General features: G+C 36.6%; 1 protein-coding gene across 4 annotated transcripts in view; it reads left to right on the top strand.

Moving 5' to 3' along the window:
- plekhm3 (pleckstrin homology domain containing, family M, member 3) overlaps positions 1 to 18,168 on the top strand; it is a 45,525-nt gene extending 27,357 nt beyond the window's left edge. Inside the window, exons 6-9 of one of the 4 annotated variants that reach the window (XR_013197174.1) lie at positions 4,100 to 4,163; positions 13,004 to 13,161; positions 15,567 to 15,995; positions 16,064 to 18,168. Coding sequence is in view for 1 of the 4 variants with exons in the window: in XM_077216641.1 (XP_077072756.1) it covers positions 4,100 to 4,163; positions 13,004 to 13,161; positions 15,567 to 15,738 (394 nt within the window). In the remaining 3 variants the exon portion in view is untranslated. Of the gene's footprint in view, positions 1 to 3,203; positions 3,381 to 3,632; positions 4,077 to 4,099; positions 4,164 to 13,003; positions 13,162 to 15,566 lie in introns of those variants that run through there. The other 3 variants (XR_013197175.1, XM_077216641.1, XR_013197176.1) reach the window with 3 other exon arrangements.
- The last annotated feature ends 1,154 nt before the right edge of the window (positions 18,169 to 19,322 follow it).

Raw genomic sequence — 19,322 nt, forward strand, 5'->3', positions numbered from 1 at the left:
GGATTACATTCATACTACACACAGTCGTACTATATAGAACGCACTTATTTAGTGGTTGTGAAGTAATTACTTATTTAAAAGAAGTACCTACTCAAGAGAGTATGTGATTTCAGACGCAGCCCAGTTCTTTTTGGTGAATCAATCACATACATGTGTTTTCTAATGTTTTGAAAGAAGTCTCTTATGCTCACCCAGGCTGCATATATATATGATCAAAAAAGAATTTAAATAATAAAAGCATTAATTCTGAAATATTATTACAATTTTAAATAACTGTAACTGTAATTTATATATTTTAAGCAGCCATTGCTCCAGAGCTCAGTGTCTTTCAGAAATCATTAAAATATGCTGATCTGTAGCTTAAGAAACTTTTCTTATTATTATCATCAATGTGGAAAACAGTTGTGATGCTTCATATTTAGTGGAACCTGTGATTCATTATTTTTCAGGACTCTTTTAACCGAAAATTCAAAAGACCAGCATTAATTTGAAATAGAATTTTTTTGTAATAATGTAAAAATATAAAGCTTTTGAACAGTAGTAGTGCGTTTTTTTTTTCGTTTAATGCTGTTGTCTAATATGTCTTTTACAAGGCGAATTATTGAATTGCATTTATGCCACCTTTAAAAATTAATAAGAAAATTCTCATCATTTTTTCATTAGTTATATTTCATTTTTCTAAATACTAAAAGAATTGTTAATGGAACCATTAAAGACCTGTAATTCTTAACTGGAAACATTTTATGCCATGGAATGTTGTCTTTCCACTTGTTTGAATACTTGGTAGTATAAAATTAGCACAATTCTCGAAATAACAACTACAAAAAGCCTGTTTACTTAAATATGGTGCCTGCTGACTTTTCTTCATCTACTTTTGACCAATCACAAGTTGCTTCATATCCACATAATCACAGTTCCTCTGCCATTAGAAAGTATCTATCCATAGGCGGTTGAGGCAAAACAGCAAAATCAACATATAGCCTCTTGCTAATAATATGTTTGCCACCCTCTGATTCCGGTGGCTGGATTTGGTTGTCTTTTGTTTGACAACAAGTCATATATTGTCTGGTTACCAGCACTGCAAACACTTGAATGTATTTACCCTGAGAAATGACAAAAGATTAACGCCATGAGCAGAGATGAATTTATGTTGGAGGATACAGAAAGCAGTCACCATATATCTGGTCACCATATAAATGAACACCCAGAGAGATGCAGGTTTCTTTTCACACACTGTCCTGACTTGAACAAGCTTGACAAAGGCAGGCGAATCAGTGTAAAAACACATCCGCAGGGATTAAGTTAGGATTTCATCTTGTCATACAGAAGATAGCGCATTAGAACATGGAATCTTGTCAATGCAATATCTTTTCTTTGTCAGCCTTCCTAAGATGTTCAGTAATACCTCACTTGTTGCACAGATTTGTGGGTATGTAACGCTTTGAGCTCTGTGGTTTCTAGACCCTTTATTAGGCGTTAATACCTCTCTAAGGCCGCAAATCTGTCAAGAGTGATCTGTAAACACTTCAGTGGAAAATTCTTTATCATCCAACATTTTTAATTATACTTTAGGGTTCCTCTTGTCGATTCCACTTCCTTAATGGTCCCATTATGACTTTTTAGTACTTTGAAGTACTAAATATGAAGAAATACTTAAATTCTATTGCCAAATTATGAGATCATTTTGATAATAAATACCGTACATTTAAAGAACATTTTGCACACCTTGTTTACATAGACTTTTTTTCACAATCGTTTAGAGCCATTTAGCTGTGTGCGTTAATTCAATGAAGAACCAACTCATGCATTTTTCACTTTCGTTTGAGAATCAAACATGCTGTATTTGATTTACTTAAAGGTGCAGTATGTAAGAATGAGAACTAGTGGTCGAAATTGGTACTGCAGTCGTATTCAAAATATCAATCGATCGACAGTTTGAGCGCACGCAACAGGAACGAGCGCAAATGGAAAATGAAAATTGGAAAAGTGCAGTATCACAGACCAAACAAAAACAAACATTCCAGCCTGAAACGCACATTTCAAAGTAAAATAACTGGCTATAGAAGTGTTTTTCAGAGAAACGAGTATGGGAACTTAGCATGTTTCCTCAATATATGCAAGCATATTATGGTATTTTTATGCTTTGGTAGAGTGAAAAAGTTACATACAGAACCTTTAAAGAACCAGATCATGCATTTGCATTTGAGAGTAATTTGTGCTGGAATCAGTTAGACTACAATTGTTTCGCTGGTTTTGCATGATTTTGATTTACTTAAAAATAAAATAAAAAAAAAAGACTTAAATGTAATTTGGTGACCAGTCAAACTACACTGTTTATGTGTAACGTAGGCCAGCTAGTAAAGAGCTTTGCAGGTAAAAACTCACTCAAAAGGTGCATTAGCGACTGACGCTGTATACTTTGCACTATATATTTTGTAGTGTTGTTTTCATTTGGTTTAAAAAAAAAAAAGGATCTCGTTTACCAACCCTACTCACTGTGCATCATTCTTTTTCAGTAACGGGTTTAAAGAACGTGTACAAATTATCTGACCCCTCTGAGAACAGAATAACATGGCCAAAAAGACAGCACATTTAAACTCTCTCTCTTTAGGGTTTTAAATCATATATTTCTTAAACCTAAGACGTCGCATTCACAACTCTTGATAAAGTATCGTTTTTGACGTGCCATACATCAAACCCTAAACAAAGCTGCTGTCATCAGCTCTATTTGTACTAATGACACCTGCTGCAACTCTTGTCTGTTGACCCTTGAGCCTTCCATAAACCACTGAAAAGAGATTTCATCCTCAGCTTAGTAAACATCCCACCCCCTTCCTCCATGCCTCAGTTTAGACTAAGATTAGTGCTGTAATGATTGCTTGGCCTAATGAGGTCTGAGGGATGAGCGTGAATAGGGCTGTCTGGAGTACCGCCATGCTTCTCTTCAGCCAGAAATGAGATTATGGCTGTGAATGAAAAAAAGGAGGTTCACCACACAATCCCTAAAGCTGAAGACTGAGATGTCCAGCGAGTATCAAAACACGTGTGCATTTGTGCAACATAGGCCTATTTTAAGATCATGTGTGACTCTACTTAATATAATAGCTAAATTCACTCCTAAATGCCCCATTATAGCTCAAAACTACTCAGCATGCTTTCCTCCCATGCCTTAATGCCATACATTCCCTTTCTCCTGTCTCTAGCTGTGTTTGTGGTCTGCAAGGCTGTCTCTTTTTCCCAACATCTGCCTGACGGGCTGCTAATGACGGAACCAAGCCATTGAGGAAGCGGAGTGGAGGAACTATTAGTGGGCAGGAGTAAAGATGCACCAGTTTCCTGTGCCAAACTACCTAATAGATCCAATTTTCCAGCCTTTTGTGGTAAAAAAAAAAGAGAGACCGCAGTAGTCCGCAATAGTGTGGCTACACCAATAGCTTTGTGTCTGAATGAATTGTTTTATGCATCACCAATGAGGAACATTGACATTTCATTAGACTGAATCGCCTGTTCTGCTGGGTCAGTTGTCAGTGGATGTTATTGACCTACTAGTTAGTAAAAGATGGGATCAATAACAGTTTTTCGTTTCATTTCCTTCTCGCAACCGCACGTTTTTTTTTCTCTCCACCTCACAGTGTGCCTGTTGCTTTTCCATTCCCCTCTTTTCTGGATAATTCTGTGGGCCCTTGAGTTTGTAATGTGAGCAGGCGTGGGTGAATGAGAGAGGGAAAGAGCGAGTGTTGGCTCATGGGAGGAGAGAGGTGAAGAGGGCCATAATAGCCAGCCAGATGGAGAGAGAGAGACTGAGCCACCCCACTTCACCCATAATAAGGGATAGTGCTTTTAAATGCCTATTTTACAGCCTTTTTCTAATTCAATTGAATTAACCCCTATTTCCACGCAATTTGGACCCATGTTGTCATGGATACAGAAGCGGAAAGGCGGGAAACTAGCGTTCCCCCTGAAATTGATTTGTATGTATATGTGTGTAAGCTATTGCATTTATTTTTCTACATTTATGATCAGGCTCAGTTATGACTTGAGGTAATATTTATATGTTTTTTATGCTATTTCATGCTATTTTTCTTGTTTTTTTCTGCAGGATCTTTCCAAGAGAATACCTGTTACAGCACGTGCACCTCTACTCATTGGCAGACCTGCAGCAGGTGAGTGTCTTCCCTGTCTTAACCATTCCTTTTTTTTCTTTATACATATACATGCATGTAGGAATCATTTTTTATTATTGTTTTGTAATCTACGAAATAATCAATGAAGTTTCGCCGAATGGAGTAAAATACTGTAACATGTGTAACCAACTAAGCTGAGAGCGCTCAACAGAACGAACAAACTCGCAGATATGTAGATTCTTGAAAGATTTTGAACTCTGTCAACACACAGCAATTGCTCCAAAAAGTATTTTGGCCACAGTTAAAATTTAATATTGCACTAGAAAATATCGATCCAAATGGAAATGAATTGGCAACGAAAATATGTGAGATGTTTTCTCAGGACTAATTCACTTCTCTGGGCCTTTTATTTACAGCCTCAACTACTGCATAGGTTTTTTGTGTATGTATGAAGTCAATTCTCAGCATTGTAACCACATATATTCATCACTGTTACTATGAAAATGATCCAGAAAGAATACTTTTCTCTTCGTTTTGAACAGTGTAAAAAAAAAAACGTTTTGGACAGAAGTTAATTTCATTCTACAAGGATGCATTACATTGACCAAAAGTGATGGTAAAGACGTTGTTACAAAATTTTTTTTTTTCAAATAATTAATACATTTATTACGGTTTACACAAAAATATGAAGCATGACTGAAAAATAAATATTTCAGTTTTATTTATTTTTTTAAAACACAATTTCTGAAACAGAAATATTTCTTGAACAACAAATCAGCATATTAGAATGATTTCTAAATGGTCATGTGACACTAAATATTGGATTAATGACTGCTGAAAATACAGCTCTTCCATCACAGGATTAAATTACATTTTAAAATATGTTTAAATAGAAAACATACATAAATGCAGCCTTGGTGAGCAAAAGAGATTTCTTTGAAAAACATTTTTTAAAAAGTATTGTCAAACATTTGAATGGAATGTTTTTTAAATGTTTTACTTTGTGCTTCTGAATTATTTCTTGAACATAAATGCCACTTGGTTTGATATTTTGTATCAAACCAATGCAATGACACTCATACATGTTTAAAAAGAGTGGCTAAAGTGATAAGTATGTAGGTGACTATGTGCTCATATCTCCTCGTATGATCCTGATAAAAGACTGCATCGCTTTAACACACACACACCTGTAGCACCCATCATCACCATGCAGCGTGTGTCTGGTCATTGTCTTCTGGCAGTGGAAGTTGAGAGGCAGTGAGCGTGAGGGTGTTTTTCACACCCTTCCCTCGCAACCCTGACATTCAGAGAGTTACTGTAGATCTATGTGCAGCTTAGTGTCGCTGACACATTAACCTTCTGCTTTTCACTTAGTGTTTTCAATGGCTCGTATTTTAATGGCTTGCAAAGAATTGGCTCTTGTTTTGGGGCTTATTGTGTCATCAACTTTCTTCTCTTTGTTCTTGCATATTAGATAAAAACTGAATTGAACTAAAACAAAGAAATGTACCCGCTTTAATTGAAATCAAGCCTGAAAACATCATAATGTACAGGTTACTGTTTCACTTGGAAAAAGTTTCCTATTTAGTCCATTGTTGTTAATTAAACAGTTTTTGTTTGCAAACAGTGTTCTCATCTCCCCTCTTTTTCTCTCTCCTTCCCCTCATTCTGCACCCCCCATACCCCCATACCCCCACACCCCTGCCACCGTGCCTGAATTTTTTTGTCACTCTTCTGTTTCTTAGGATTGACCCCTGCCCTTATTTTTCTGTTGCTCTCAGAACATCTATTCTTCTGTCCCACATCCCCTCTCCCTTCTGTCTCCTGGTGGGAGGCTGGAGTCCCTCTCCACCCTATGTTCCCCCCACCCAGCCTACTAATTACTGTCATTCAGAAGCAACAGGCAGAAAAACAAAGCGTGACAGTCCTGCCTCTGGTTCCATTCCATTCTATTCATCCCCAATATCCCATTGCCTGACACTTTTTTGTTAGTTTATTTGTCTTTTACATTCAACATGTCAATTAGAGCTTTCTTTTTTCATTCATTTATTAATTTATAGTAAATTTAATTATGTATTTACTTATTTTATAATTAGTATATATTATGAGTTTTAAATTTTTTTTTTTACTTATTTTTGCCACAAAACAAAGCTGTATAGTCGATTTTTAAATGTATCTTTTAAACCTCTAACCCTAAAGCCTCTTTCACACAGAGATTCCGGAACATACAATGATAATGTGTCCCGGGATTTGTCCTGGGATTGTTCGATAATTTTTTTTTTTTTTTGGTTCATTCACACTGCCTGTGATTTTCTGTAATCTGTGCGTGCATTCACACACATCCCGTAAAGACACGTGACATCAGGATGTGACCTGTAATGTCTCCGCACTGTCTTAAGTTTGCTTATGATCTGCAATTTCTTTCTTGTGAAACCACAATCGTGCATTTTTTTCTCATTCGATCATAAACTAGCACTTTGCGCACCTGTCCACTAAGTTGGCGAACAATCTAAGCTTCACACCACTTACAGCATTGGTCCTGTCTTTTGTTCACACAGGGCTGTTCCAGGACTGATCCCAGCAATGTTACTAGATCCCCATCCCGGGATCAATCTCGGGACATGTTTGCATTCACACAGAAGGCACTCTAGCAATTGTATGGCAATTTCCTGGGATCAACGCTCTGTGTGAAAGGGGCTTAAGAAAGACCAATTGTAGTAGTAATGCTTACCAAAGTCTTTTTCTCTGTCTGTTTGTGTCACAGTAGTCTTGCTTAGTATTGGGTCTGTGGGTCTTAAAACAGTGCCTAAAAAGTGTCTTGTCTTTAAAAATTCAATTGTGAACCAGTTTTCTTTTTCACAACAATTTGGCTCATACTTGCATCTTTGAAGTGAAACGGCACAGTTGTCCGTGGTTCTTAAATACTCTCTGCACTGTCAGTACTTTGTCCCCCTTCTTGTGTACTTTTTATTCATCGCATTCAGCACAAGACCTTTATACTCTCTCCCCCACTGCCTGTGTAAGGCCCAAATTTGAGGCATTTCTCATTCACGTCACATTACTTTCTCTTTCAGCTTCTTAATTGGCTTACCTTATTAAGGAGCCATTTTCTTTTAGTGTTTCTACTTAGTGCCGGTTCCTCCATTTCTCTGGAATGCTCGCCCTCCGTGTTAAGGTCACTGAATGCTGATCTCCAGCAAGACTCCAAATACACTATAGACCAAATCCGAATGCTCTCCTCTTTTATTCTAACAATAAGATCTAAGTTTTGGGCAATCTTCTTTTAAAAACATGACCCTATTTACCATATTCGTTTGCGTTAAACTTGCCCATAAGCCAGCTTTATTTGGCCGCTGCTTGTTTGATATTTTCACTGGAAGAGTATGAAAAGTTTACCAAGTGCACCAAGATGGACACAAGTAGAGTGCTATATAAATGCAAATTGTATTGTATGCGTCTTACCGAAGGCAACAGCATTAGTCTTGCCTACAATCTGCAACAATATGCACTTAATTGAGCTCAAGCAATAACATTCAGGTCCTCAGAGGTTACATATCTGAATCGAGTGTTTTTTTTTCTCACTAAGAGAAACAACAACTTTCGTAAAACCATCTTGCTTCTAGGATGCCTAAATCCCACCTGGGTCCTATACCATGAAGCTAGTTTAGGTGGCTAGCCCGGTATGTTTCAGTTTAGTTTTAGCTTTTAGTATATATTATGTATGTAATTATTATACCCTTTATTCGATCATAGAGTTTAAATTAATAAATATATAAAGGTAATATAAATACGTTTTAGAATCAATAGATAAAGCTAAACAATGACTACATGCGAGCTTAACAGTTCAATTCTCTCAATACCTTTATCAACTGTATAAACTAACGTCACAACTTTTACCTACACTGATATACTTAGACTTTCTTTTCGTTGTCCTCTTTCATAGACACTATTTTCTTCTTGCTGTGTAAATTTGTTTAAATTCTTAGTATTTTTTTAGTCTCGTTATATTCTGCAGAAGAGAGAAGTGAATTGCGCTGCTCCTCTCGCGAGAAATGAATCGCAGTTTCACTCTTTCTCGGCATGTGATTGGCTTTACGCTAATGATGTCACAACTCAACTCATAAACTTAGGATCAAAGCTTGAGTTGACAGAGAAAGTTGATGATCAGCATCATGGTACTAACAAAGCCTGGTTGGATTGGTTTGGTTTTGTCAACTCGAAACTAATCCTGTAACCCTGAGTTTGTTAAACTCCCATCATGGTACAGGCCCCTGGTCTGTTATGACCAATGCGTTTACTGTACATGGTCAACACATATGATGGATCTTCACGCCGCTTCTCTCATGCCCATCTCACGCGGCTGTACCCTGGCTGCCCAGCTCTCTCTCACTTCCTCACACACGCCAGTTGTAATCCTGTTTTGCGAATCCCTGGCAGGGAGGGTGTTATCCAAACAGAGCTCACACTTTCTTTATCGGTCTAATCTGGGCCCTTTCTGTGCCGTTTAATGGAGCGGGCGAGGACATTAGGGCCAGGGCTGAGGAGGGGATGAAGAAGTAGGCGCTAAACTGTGGTTTTAGGGGATTAAGCAACTGACAACAAAGCACATGCAAGACAGGAGCAAAAGGTGGGGGATTTGGGGGGAGCTGATTTGGCAGACGTTACCCATGCCCCCCCAAAATAAAAACCTTATGATAATGTTCTCCAGCCTTATTAGAGATAATCCAATGTGCATCTTGTGCTTCAATAGATAAACATGTGACTAATGTCTCAAATTTGATTAGTGACTAATATTTCTTATTAGTTTTATGTTAAAAAAAGTTTTGTAATGTTTATTTTGAAGATTAAACACACACACACACACACACACACACACACACACACACACACACACACACACACACACACACACACACACACACACACACACACACACACACACACACACACACACACACATATATTATTATTTTTTTCACTGTTCAAAAATAGTTTTAAAAAAGAGTTTTTTTAATGTTTTAGAACTCTCATATGCAAGGTTGCATTAACTTGATCAAAAGTACATTATAAACAGTAAATTGGTTAAATATTATACTTTAAAATAACTGTTTTCTATTTTAATATATTTTTAAATTTATTCCTGTGAGTGCAAAGCTGAATTTTCAGTATCATTACTCTAGTCTTCAGTGTCAAATTATCCTTCAGAAATCCTGCTAATATGCTGATTTGCTGCTCAAGAAACGTTTCTTATTATTATCAATGTTGAAAACAGTTGTGTTGTTTGTGGAAACTGATAATTTTTTTCAGGATTTGTTAATGGATAGATCATATAAAGTAACTAGAAATAGAAAAATAAATATTTAAATAGAAATATTTGCAACATTTTAAATGTCTTTAATGCCAAATTTGATCCATTTAATGTGTAGTGTACAGTAGTGTATATTATGTATACGTGTACATATATTAATTTGTAACATTATTTACTAATGTGTTTTAATGTATAGTAATATTTTAGGTAATGCTACTATTTAACTGAGCCCTTAAGGGTGATTTACTGCAACTCATTTTAAATCAGTTGATCTTGTCTAGCTGTTGATGCATAAATTCACACTTTCACTTCTTTGTCAGTAACTCTTTTTAACAGCCCTCTTGCTCTTCACAGTCCCTCCCTATCAAGTCGTACGCGTACTCGCCGTTTTGCTCACCTTGCCTGCTAAATTATTGAAATGCTTAATTACTCCCTCTGTCAGTATTGATCAAGGGGGAGTATACATCATCTTTACCGAAGGACGGCAAGTGTGCTCACCACACCGCTTTGATTGGTGGCTTGCAGCGTTTCCTTAATGCTGTGCTATATTACTCCACCACATGGGAAAAGGCAGGGTATTGGGCTTCTGTCAGCCCGGGCAGAGAAAAACAGGAGTGCCTGACTCTGAACTGAAAGCTACTTGATGGATGGATGGTTAAGGGCTCTCCTGGTGCCTTTACTGGGAAAGCCTGCCAACAGCTTCACCTTTATGTTCATTGGGCAATGACAATGACTACTTTATTGCATGTGGGTCTTTCTGCCTAGGTTTTTGACTTGGGCTGTGCTTTGGAGGAATGTGAAGAATTTTTTCTAATAGTGAATTATGAAATGTTGAAAAGGAATCAAATGTAATGAGAATATTCTTGGAGTGTATAGCACTCTGGTGCTGTTGGGTTACATTTTACGTTTTTTTTATTATTATTCATTGGAATGTACAACACTTGGTAAAGGTTTTGGCACTTCTTGTGTGTCACACTTGTATAGTTCAGAGTAAAAAATGACAGCATTGGAAATAAATGGGAGACAAATTTCATTTATTGGAAACGTTATACTGCGCACAAAAAAATTCTTACTGAAAGCAATTTCTTTTTAGATATCAACCTAAAAAAACCCAAAAAATTTGGAACACGTCTTGTTTAGATTAATGGCCTTGATTTTCTCACAGTTTTAGAGTAAAATGTGTTTTGGAAAATATATATTTTGTTTAAAAATTTGGAAATTGTATTTTTGTGCATTTTTCATAACAATAAATGTAAAATTGTATAACTTTTATTTCAATAATCTGCCACGTGTTGTCTTCAAAAAGAGACCAAACTAAAGTCTCTGCTCCAAAGCATTCAAGATTTATGGCAGTTTAATTTGGAAATTTAACTTTCAGGTCCATGCTCAAAAAAGTGAATAAATGGATTATATAACTACTGCATAAATATAATTTAATACCATAAAATACCCCAAAAAATACAAAATATTAAATGAAAAACACTATCTAATTAAAATATAGTACAATCATTTGCATTGGAATAAAAAATAAAATAAATTTTTGACCGACACTGACATAATCTGATACCCATATTTGTATTGTAGATTTTTTTATTTTCTTTATTTTGTTAAGCACGTTAAAGCTACGCATGTAAAGTATAAACTAATTTTAGGTGCTAATTAGGTGATAATTATTACTATTATTAGATTTTGAGAGCACAGTATAGGGTTTGGCGTTAAAAAGCCTTTTGAATATTTAATATAATCTAAAAAATTTATTTAATATAATCTGAAAATATTTATATACTATATTGTACATCTGCATTATGTTTACTTTTAAATGGCTTAAAAGGCTTATTTTTTTCCTTTGTCTTTCAGTTAGAGGAACCATCTGCAACAATGGGCAACAAAATCATTGCCAAGTAGATTTAAAATGATTCTTTGTTGCATAAGCTTATATCGCCAGAAAAATCATAAAGTCTTAGAGCACAATACACGTTAACCAGTTCATTCCCATGGACATTAATACACTAATGTAAGAAATGTAGACATTTTGATGTACAACCTTCCAATTAACCCTGTAGCTCAAACATTAGAGAACTGCATCAGCAATACAAAAATCATGGGATTCCAAGAGGAGGCAAGAACTGATAAAACATGTTCCTTGAATCCCACGTAAGTTGCTTTGGATACAAGCGTCTGCCCAGTGCATAAACGTAAACCCTACACACCATGTTTTAAGTAACTAAACACATCATCTGGCAACTTTGGTCATCTCTGTAGAGTCTAAATTCCCTGTTCCCACACAAACCTTCCCCTTTTCAACCCATTCTCCCCGCTCGCATATGTGTGTGCGTGTTTTTCGTGGGAGACTTCGGTGGTCCTCCTTTTATTCTTTCTTTTCCCTCGAGCCTTCCCGTCCCACCCTCCCCAGCTCTCCTGCTCCACTGTCCCCTCTTCTCCTCCTCCATCCTTGTGGAAGGGCTGAAGAATGCTGGCAGGCCCTTTAATTGGTGTGCTGCAGTGCTGCCAGGTGTAGCCACTTGTCTCTGCTCCCTTGGTGAATATGCACTGGAGGTCTAGGCCCCTTCCCCTGCCTCATTCAACATCCCACAATACACCTTCTTCAGCGCCCCGCTTTCAAAGACCAGGCCGATTTTTAACTACTCTGGCCGATAAATGGCATTCACATATTATTTTTTGCAAACAGTCTCCCAAAAGGAATTACCCCACCCTCGATCCGTAGCCAGCCCCCCACTCTCTAAGCATTCATTAGTTTTCATGTGGATTCCTGATGTGATGTCTTTTTTTTTCCTTCTTTTTTTTTGTACTTGGCTCCCATTGTATCTTGTTCTTAAGTGTTTGTCCAGTCGCTAAAAATCTCAGATAGACCTCTAACTGTTAACAGGATGATTAATGTAAATTTCAAGATTCAGTCTTGTAATGGTGAGCGACATACTGGTAGAGTATGGCAAAATGTGTTGTTTAACCACTGGTAGATTTTAGACTATTGCACCTACTGCGGCCGGTTACGCTCATATGAGGTCACAAAAGTATATAATTTGCATGCGTTTTAAAGCTTTAACAGTTTAAACGTTCAAGCAATTTTAAACCATGCAACCACACTAAGATGCTAAAGAAACTCAATTCGGTACTTGCTTGCTTCTGATTTCTGTTTCTGTGAGCACACATCCGAAACACACACAAAAAGCTGCTGCTCACACAGCGTGGCTTTACTTCCTACATTTCTGAAGTATTTCTTCTGTTAGATAGACCTAACTGAAAAACATAAAGCACTCTTTATTTCGTTTGTATCTTTGTACTATTCCATTTATTTGTTCTATTTGCTTGTAATTAGTTCCTTATTTTACTGCTAACAATTTTGCTGCGAAATTGGTGTTATTGTGAAATTTGATTGGAATCTAAACTTTTGGTATCGTAATAACCTTATTTCCAGCAAAACTAACTATATTGTGATAGATCTTGTTAAAGTGAAATAAAATGACTTTTATTGTTAAAATCACATCGCCCAACCCTAAGTTATGGAACGCTTACAGTTTCCACTTTTGTAATGTCTTTCTCTTTTCTGCAGGTCATAGATGGAAAGCTTGCTCCCTTCCTCTCTAAGGTGATCAAGTTTGCCAGCTCTCATGTCTACAGCTGTAGTCTGTGCCGGGAGAAGGGCTTCATCTGTGAGCTTTGCCAAAACGGTCAGGTCATCTATCCCTTCCAGGAGAATTCCACCAGAAGGTGAGACATGTAGCCGCTGTTTCACCTCTAAATGTCTCATGACGTTTCAGCTCTGAGAAATCAAGGATGCTACATATAATGGCTTAAAAAAATAAAAGTAGCGTAACTTTTCAGCCATTGTTGCAATTACGTTTCACTAACTAGACTCAGTGAAACCACAGGATTGGTTTATGTAAGTGCCAGTTGTCTGTCAAATGGTCCGCAGCTCACTGCTGATGATTGTCCAGCCTCTGTGTCATGTTAGTCACACCCAGCGGGAGGTGGATTGAGGTGTGATGATGCAGTGATAGTACACCCTTTGTAAGGGGACAGTTAATCCTTCGAGCATCTCAGTTTTTTTCAGCAGGCCGTGTGTTGGCCGCTTATGACCTTCAGCTGATAAACCGCTCTCTGGTCTTCATACCACCACTGTGACTAGAATCTTTCGGACTCTCCAGCGAAGTGGAGTGCAGTTCCCAGAACAGATGCTGCTATTTAAACATAGCTCCTCACACGGCAACACTGATAAAGCCTCAATGACTATTGGTTAGGGCTGTGTTACATTTTAAAATGAATTAGATAAGGTTAATGTAGTTACATTTATCTAAAATAGTTCATTTTTAAACTTTCGATATTTCATTCTGTTCTGTCTGATTTTTTGTAGACTATTCTGACCAGTCTACAGATGAATTTTATGAAATATCTAAAGTTTAAATATGAAATTGGGAACAATATTTTATTATTTTTAGCAGACCTATAAAGTATGTATGGAGAGAGACCTTTAAAAGCAAATGTAAAAAAAATTGTTTATTTATACATTTATTTTTATTTGTGTATATTTATATGTATATAAAAATAAATTATACATTTTTCTTGCTTCTTTTAATATTTACATATTTTAAAAGTATGTAAAAATGTTTTAATAAATTGTGTGTATATATATGCATTTGCTTTTTTAAAATACATATAAAATTAAGAATATTACAAATATATATATATATATATATTGCACAAGAGATTTTTTTATATTATAATTTTTTTCTGAGCACAAGACACTGTTTTATTTGATTTCCTAAAAGGAATGAATGCATTAGGAGATTCATTGCATTTAATTATATAAATTGTTTAACAGCCTTACTATTGGTACATATTGATTCACTGATAGACCCAGTCGCATCTGTCTATGCTTGATTGAGCATGTCTGTTAGTACAGCTGGATCCAGGTGTTGCTAACTGCTTCACTGCGTGACCTGTTTAGTTTATCCAGAATTTCATGGGTGTGTTTGTATGCACTTCATGTTGTATCTGTAACAGTACATGCTCAATAGGCCACTACTGTGCAGTCATAAGTGCAGAAAGTGTTTCCACGCCCCGCTGTAAATCCATAAATTCCACAAACCACCACCACACCTCTCTGATGAGCAAGTACACCACAGCCCTTATGGCTTTTGGATCCTTACTTTTGGAAAGAATTATTTATTTATAGAGGTCGATTTAAAATAGACATCCTGTCAGCTAGTATTATCTTGTTAGCTTGCTTTTGGTTTTATTTATGTTGGGCATGCTTCAGATTGCAAGACTTTTTCAGTTCTGGGGGTCTGTTCACTAAAGAGGAAATCATATTAGATCAAGAGGAATGCCTTTCTAAAATTCTAATAAGAACAAGACATTTTTATGCTTTTGTGCAAAGCAAACCGTTTTCAGTAATATACCACCAGTAGTACCTCTGGTTATTATTGCACAACGTCTTTGCCAACAGTGATCTTGGTTTAAGTCTTGGCTTGGCAGCCCAAAAACTTTAACCACTGGGCCACTACCGCCCATGATGGTGCACAGAGAGAAGTCACTTCTCTTTAGAGGAATGAGGAGCCCTTGAGCTTCTAATTGTTCTAGTAAAGGAAGTAGTAGTTTAATACAGACTGGGACTAATCTTTTTAGCCTGCATAAAAGAAGATATTTAAAAGGACATGTACTATATGTTCACACACACACACACACACACACACACACACACACACACGTATATATATATATATATATATATATATATATATATATATATATATATACAGGTAAAGCATTAATATATATATATATATATACATACATATGTATACGTACAAATGTGTGTGTATGTATATATTATATATATAAGCGTGTGAGCATATCGACAAATACAGGCAAAGTACGCTCTCACACTAATATATATATATATATATAAAATATTCAACATTTGAAGTGGATCAAAAAAGTTGTCCTAAGACAAGAACAGGTATTGTTCAAAATCCATGTATAACTTTGATGAAAGTTTTCGATCCACTTCAAATGTTAACTACTGTATACATATATATATATATGCACACAGTATAAATTCAGACAGGGGCAGAGAGACAGAACTCATCAGCGTTCTTTTGTTTTGACTACAGATGTGATGGCTGCGGAGCCGTCTTCCACGCCGAGTGTCGGATGCGAGCCCAGCCGTGCCCGCGATGCGTACGCAGAGAACTGCACAAGAAGCCGGCGTCATTCTGGAGAAGGCACGGCCCTCACGACAGCCCTGATGACCAAGTGCTAGACTGCTTTGAGCTGGACACCTGAACACACTGCACTAATGAAGTCTGAGTGCTGCTGTATCCAAGAAGCACAAGATACTGTGGTCCTGCGGTGGAAGTGCGCCCTGAAAACCGAGAAACAGAGGATTTTTTTTTTTTTTTACATTCTCCCTCACCTGAGAGAGATGGGCACAGAGACAATAATTCAGCTCCCGAAGAGCAGAGGCTTCATAATGATACCAATTTACCCTTCCCTTTCATCTACCAAATGACAGCCAGGGCCAACCGACAAATACAGGCAAAGTACGCTCACACACTTGCACATAAACACTCTCACTGACTGATGTAAAATAATGCACTTTTTTTGGCAGACTCACAATCCAAGAGTGATGATTCAAACCAATTTCTGGACACAAATAGAGCTTCTAATCCATTAATGGTTTGGTGAAAATGAGCGCTGCAAGATGGTTGTCTGGCCGCTCCATACGCTTTCCCTCCACGCTGTAGTTGACCTACGATGCCGAAGAACCTTGTTCTAGAACATGAAGATGAACTTCCTTAGAACAAAAATATCTCTTTTTTTATGTTTTTAACATGATTTCATTATTGCATTTTCACATTTGCAATTTGTTCAATGTTTTTTATATAAGTTCATTGCACTTTCAGTCACAGTATGTTTGCATACCTGTTTTCATTTTAAATCCATTATGCTTTGAGCTTTATGGACCGAAGGTTTGAGTTGTGTAAAACAAACTAGGACTGCTGTCTTGTCCCGTCCAGCTGAAGTTTAAAAAGTTTGACTGTTTATCAACACTCAGTGGCACTGCCTATAAGCAGCCGAACCACGTTGTTCATGCTAACCTCCTGGTCTATGATTACAAACTACCCTCGGCCACCAATCCCCAAAATTACAGTCTAGCGTTCCAGGGCTTTGTTTAGCATTCATACGTCTATTTAACAAGAAACGTAAAGCAAACCTGCCGTGGACGAGCTCATAATTCATGTCTAACTGACCTCTGCTTTTGATCCACGCTGCCTCTCTGCGCTCATACTATGTTTTGTTTTGCTGCCTTATTTGAATTCCTGTTCTTCGACCAGACCGGTTCTTCTCTAGTTAGACAATATGTGGACAATACAAAAAATTACATTATTTTTTGTCAGACATCCCCTGCAGTAAATGTAGCGAGCCTGCTGACATTTTAGAATGTTCCCTTGAATCCTGAGAGTCACAATTAAATCTAATTTACTTTTTTTATTTCTTCAGTAAATCACATTCAGCTTTACTGATAGAAACGCATTGGAACTACCTAGTATTTCAAAAATCAGCTACAAGTTACTGGTTATACTGGATGTGAAATATTCAAACTGATGCTGTACACTTGATGTTTGAAAATACGACAAACCATCTTTAGTTTATTACTGGCCGACAATTGAGATTAATTGAACTCTTTCAGATGGGTCTAGGTCAACTTACATATCATTTGCTACCATGTTACTTTTTGTTTGTGAGAAAATGTGTTTACGTTTTTGAGCCTATGAGCTTGTTTTGCACCAAGAAGTTTACTTCTAAATTAGATTCAGTCTTAGTTTACGTGTGGTTTGTGTGTGATAGAATGATGTAAAATGGTGGGTGGATGATCGTGTTAGAACATTTGGTTGTATTTATTGAATCTGTGTTTGTTTGCCTGCCTTAAATTGAAAGCCAACGCATTGGCCTGTTGATGTTCTTCGATTAGCAAGCTATAATCAAATAACGTTTCAGTATTTAATCTAATCAGAATATCAGGCTATAGAATATATCGTAATATAATCACTTAATCATTTTGGTATTTGAAGGTGAAGACCTTTACTTATCTTACTAAAAAAAGGAATCTTCCCAAAATCTGTCAGTCTCTTGTTTTCCCATCAGAGATCTTGTCATTACACCATTTTAAACTTGAGCTGAGCGAAATGCACCATGTTTTACATGTTACTGTACGATAGAATGGTTTGAAATCTGTTCGCTTTGAAAGTTTGATGTATTATGTTACATTGCATTATTGGTACTGTTCTTTAAAATCAGGGATTCTTAACACTATGAATAATGGGACAAACAAAAAGGGAACTCAGTGGATGTACTTGGTGAATATCTTTTGTTCCTTCAGTACACCAAATTGGTCTTTTATTTTCATGTTTGTTGAAGGTGTAATGGATTTTTTTTTCTGCTGTCATCTTGTTCTCAGTTGTATATTTACATGTCAGTTTTGTTTGTCATATTTATTGTATTTATATACTTTACTGCAATTTCTGTATCAGTTTCCGGATTTTCCCTGTGCTTTCTTGTACTCTGTAAACTCTCCATTACAGACAACCTCTTGCAACCAGTACAAATATTTGTGTTTCAGAACTGGTATGGGTTCCTTCCAATTTTCCTCTTCTTTTCTTTGCCTTTTTTTTATTTACCACTGTTGCCAATAAAGAAAATTACTTAACAAAACATTGTGCTCTTTTTATGCTCCAACACTAATGGCGTCATCTAAATTGACTTTTTAGGATTTTGCAAAGTATTTTCAATTCTGCACGGATTATTTTCCTGGTCAGAATCCAAGGCAGCAGTGGAACAAATGCATCATGGCCGTGGCTGTGGTTGTGGTGTTCCCTTTCGGGTCCTGGTGCACCGGAGTGGGTCCAAGCACTGAATCACGAGCTAATCCCAAATTAAAAGCCACATGCTTGTATCTGGTTCTGTTTGGAGTTGTACCAACAACCACTGGACCTGTTAGAGACCACAGCATGAGGCTTCTAATTTTTTGCACAGTGGTACTGACGCACAAACATTTGAAATTCAGTCTTGCGATGTGATATGAGAGAACAGTTACCATGGAGGTATTTTCATCAAGGCATTTTAAATATTTGTCCAACCTATCCAGGGCTCAACAATAAGGATGGTCCGCTGGCCCAGGGCAGGTGTGAGTGCGTTTGGGACCAGTTGACTGAAAAGTGCTCTGCTGACACTTTCATGAAGCTTACAGATCCAATGTTTATGCCTTTAAAAACTTAAGCATTTGGTTTTCTGTAATGTATACTACATTTCTGTGCTGTGGAAATTTCTATTGATTTGTTGCTACGTTTATGTTATTTAGCTGACTAACATAAATGGGGTTTTGTTTACAAATTACAAAAAATACTTTTGGTATTCTTGAAAGCATCAGTATGTGTTGAAAACTACAAACTAATCAGTATTTGTATTCTGTGCTTTTTTCCCCATCAAAAGTGTTATTGAATGTATATGAATATATAATAAACAAAAAATTAAGTTCATCTAGCTAACATAGAAATGGATAATTTTGTGGTCAAAAAATCTGAAAGATATTTTACATCGTATTTACATTTCAGATTAATTATTTTATAATAACTGTTTTAATAACTCTTTTATTCCAACGTAAATAAAAAAGTGATGTACAGTATATGATCACACCTTCATTCATTCAACTGCTATTAATTTCATTAAAGTGCAATAAAATGCAAAAAAGAACTTAAATCTATTCTGGTGTGTGTCTGTGAATCTCCTGTCTGTGTGACAGACACACATGCATACAGAAAAACACTTCAGACAGCATTCCCTTTAGCGCCTGAATGGATAAAAAAACA

The sequence above is a fragment of the Siphateles boraxobius genome, unplaced genomic scaffold, assembly GCF_051911475.1.
Source record: "Siphateles boraxobius isolate OS27281-9 unplaced genomic scaffold, OSU_SipBor_1 7, whole genome shotgun sequence".
Taxonomy (NCBI): Eukaryota; Metazoa; Chordata; class Actinopteri; order Cypriniformes; family Leuciscidae; genus Siphateles; species Siphateles boraxobius.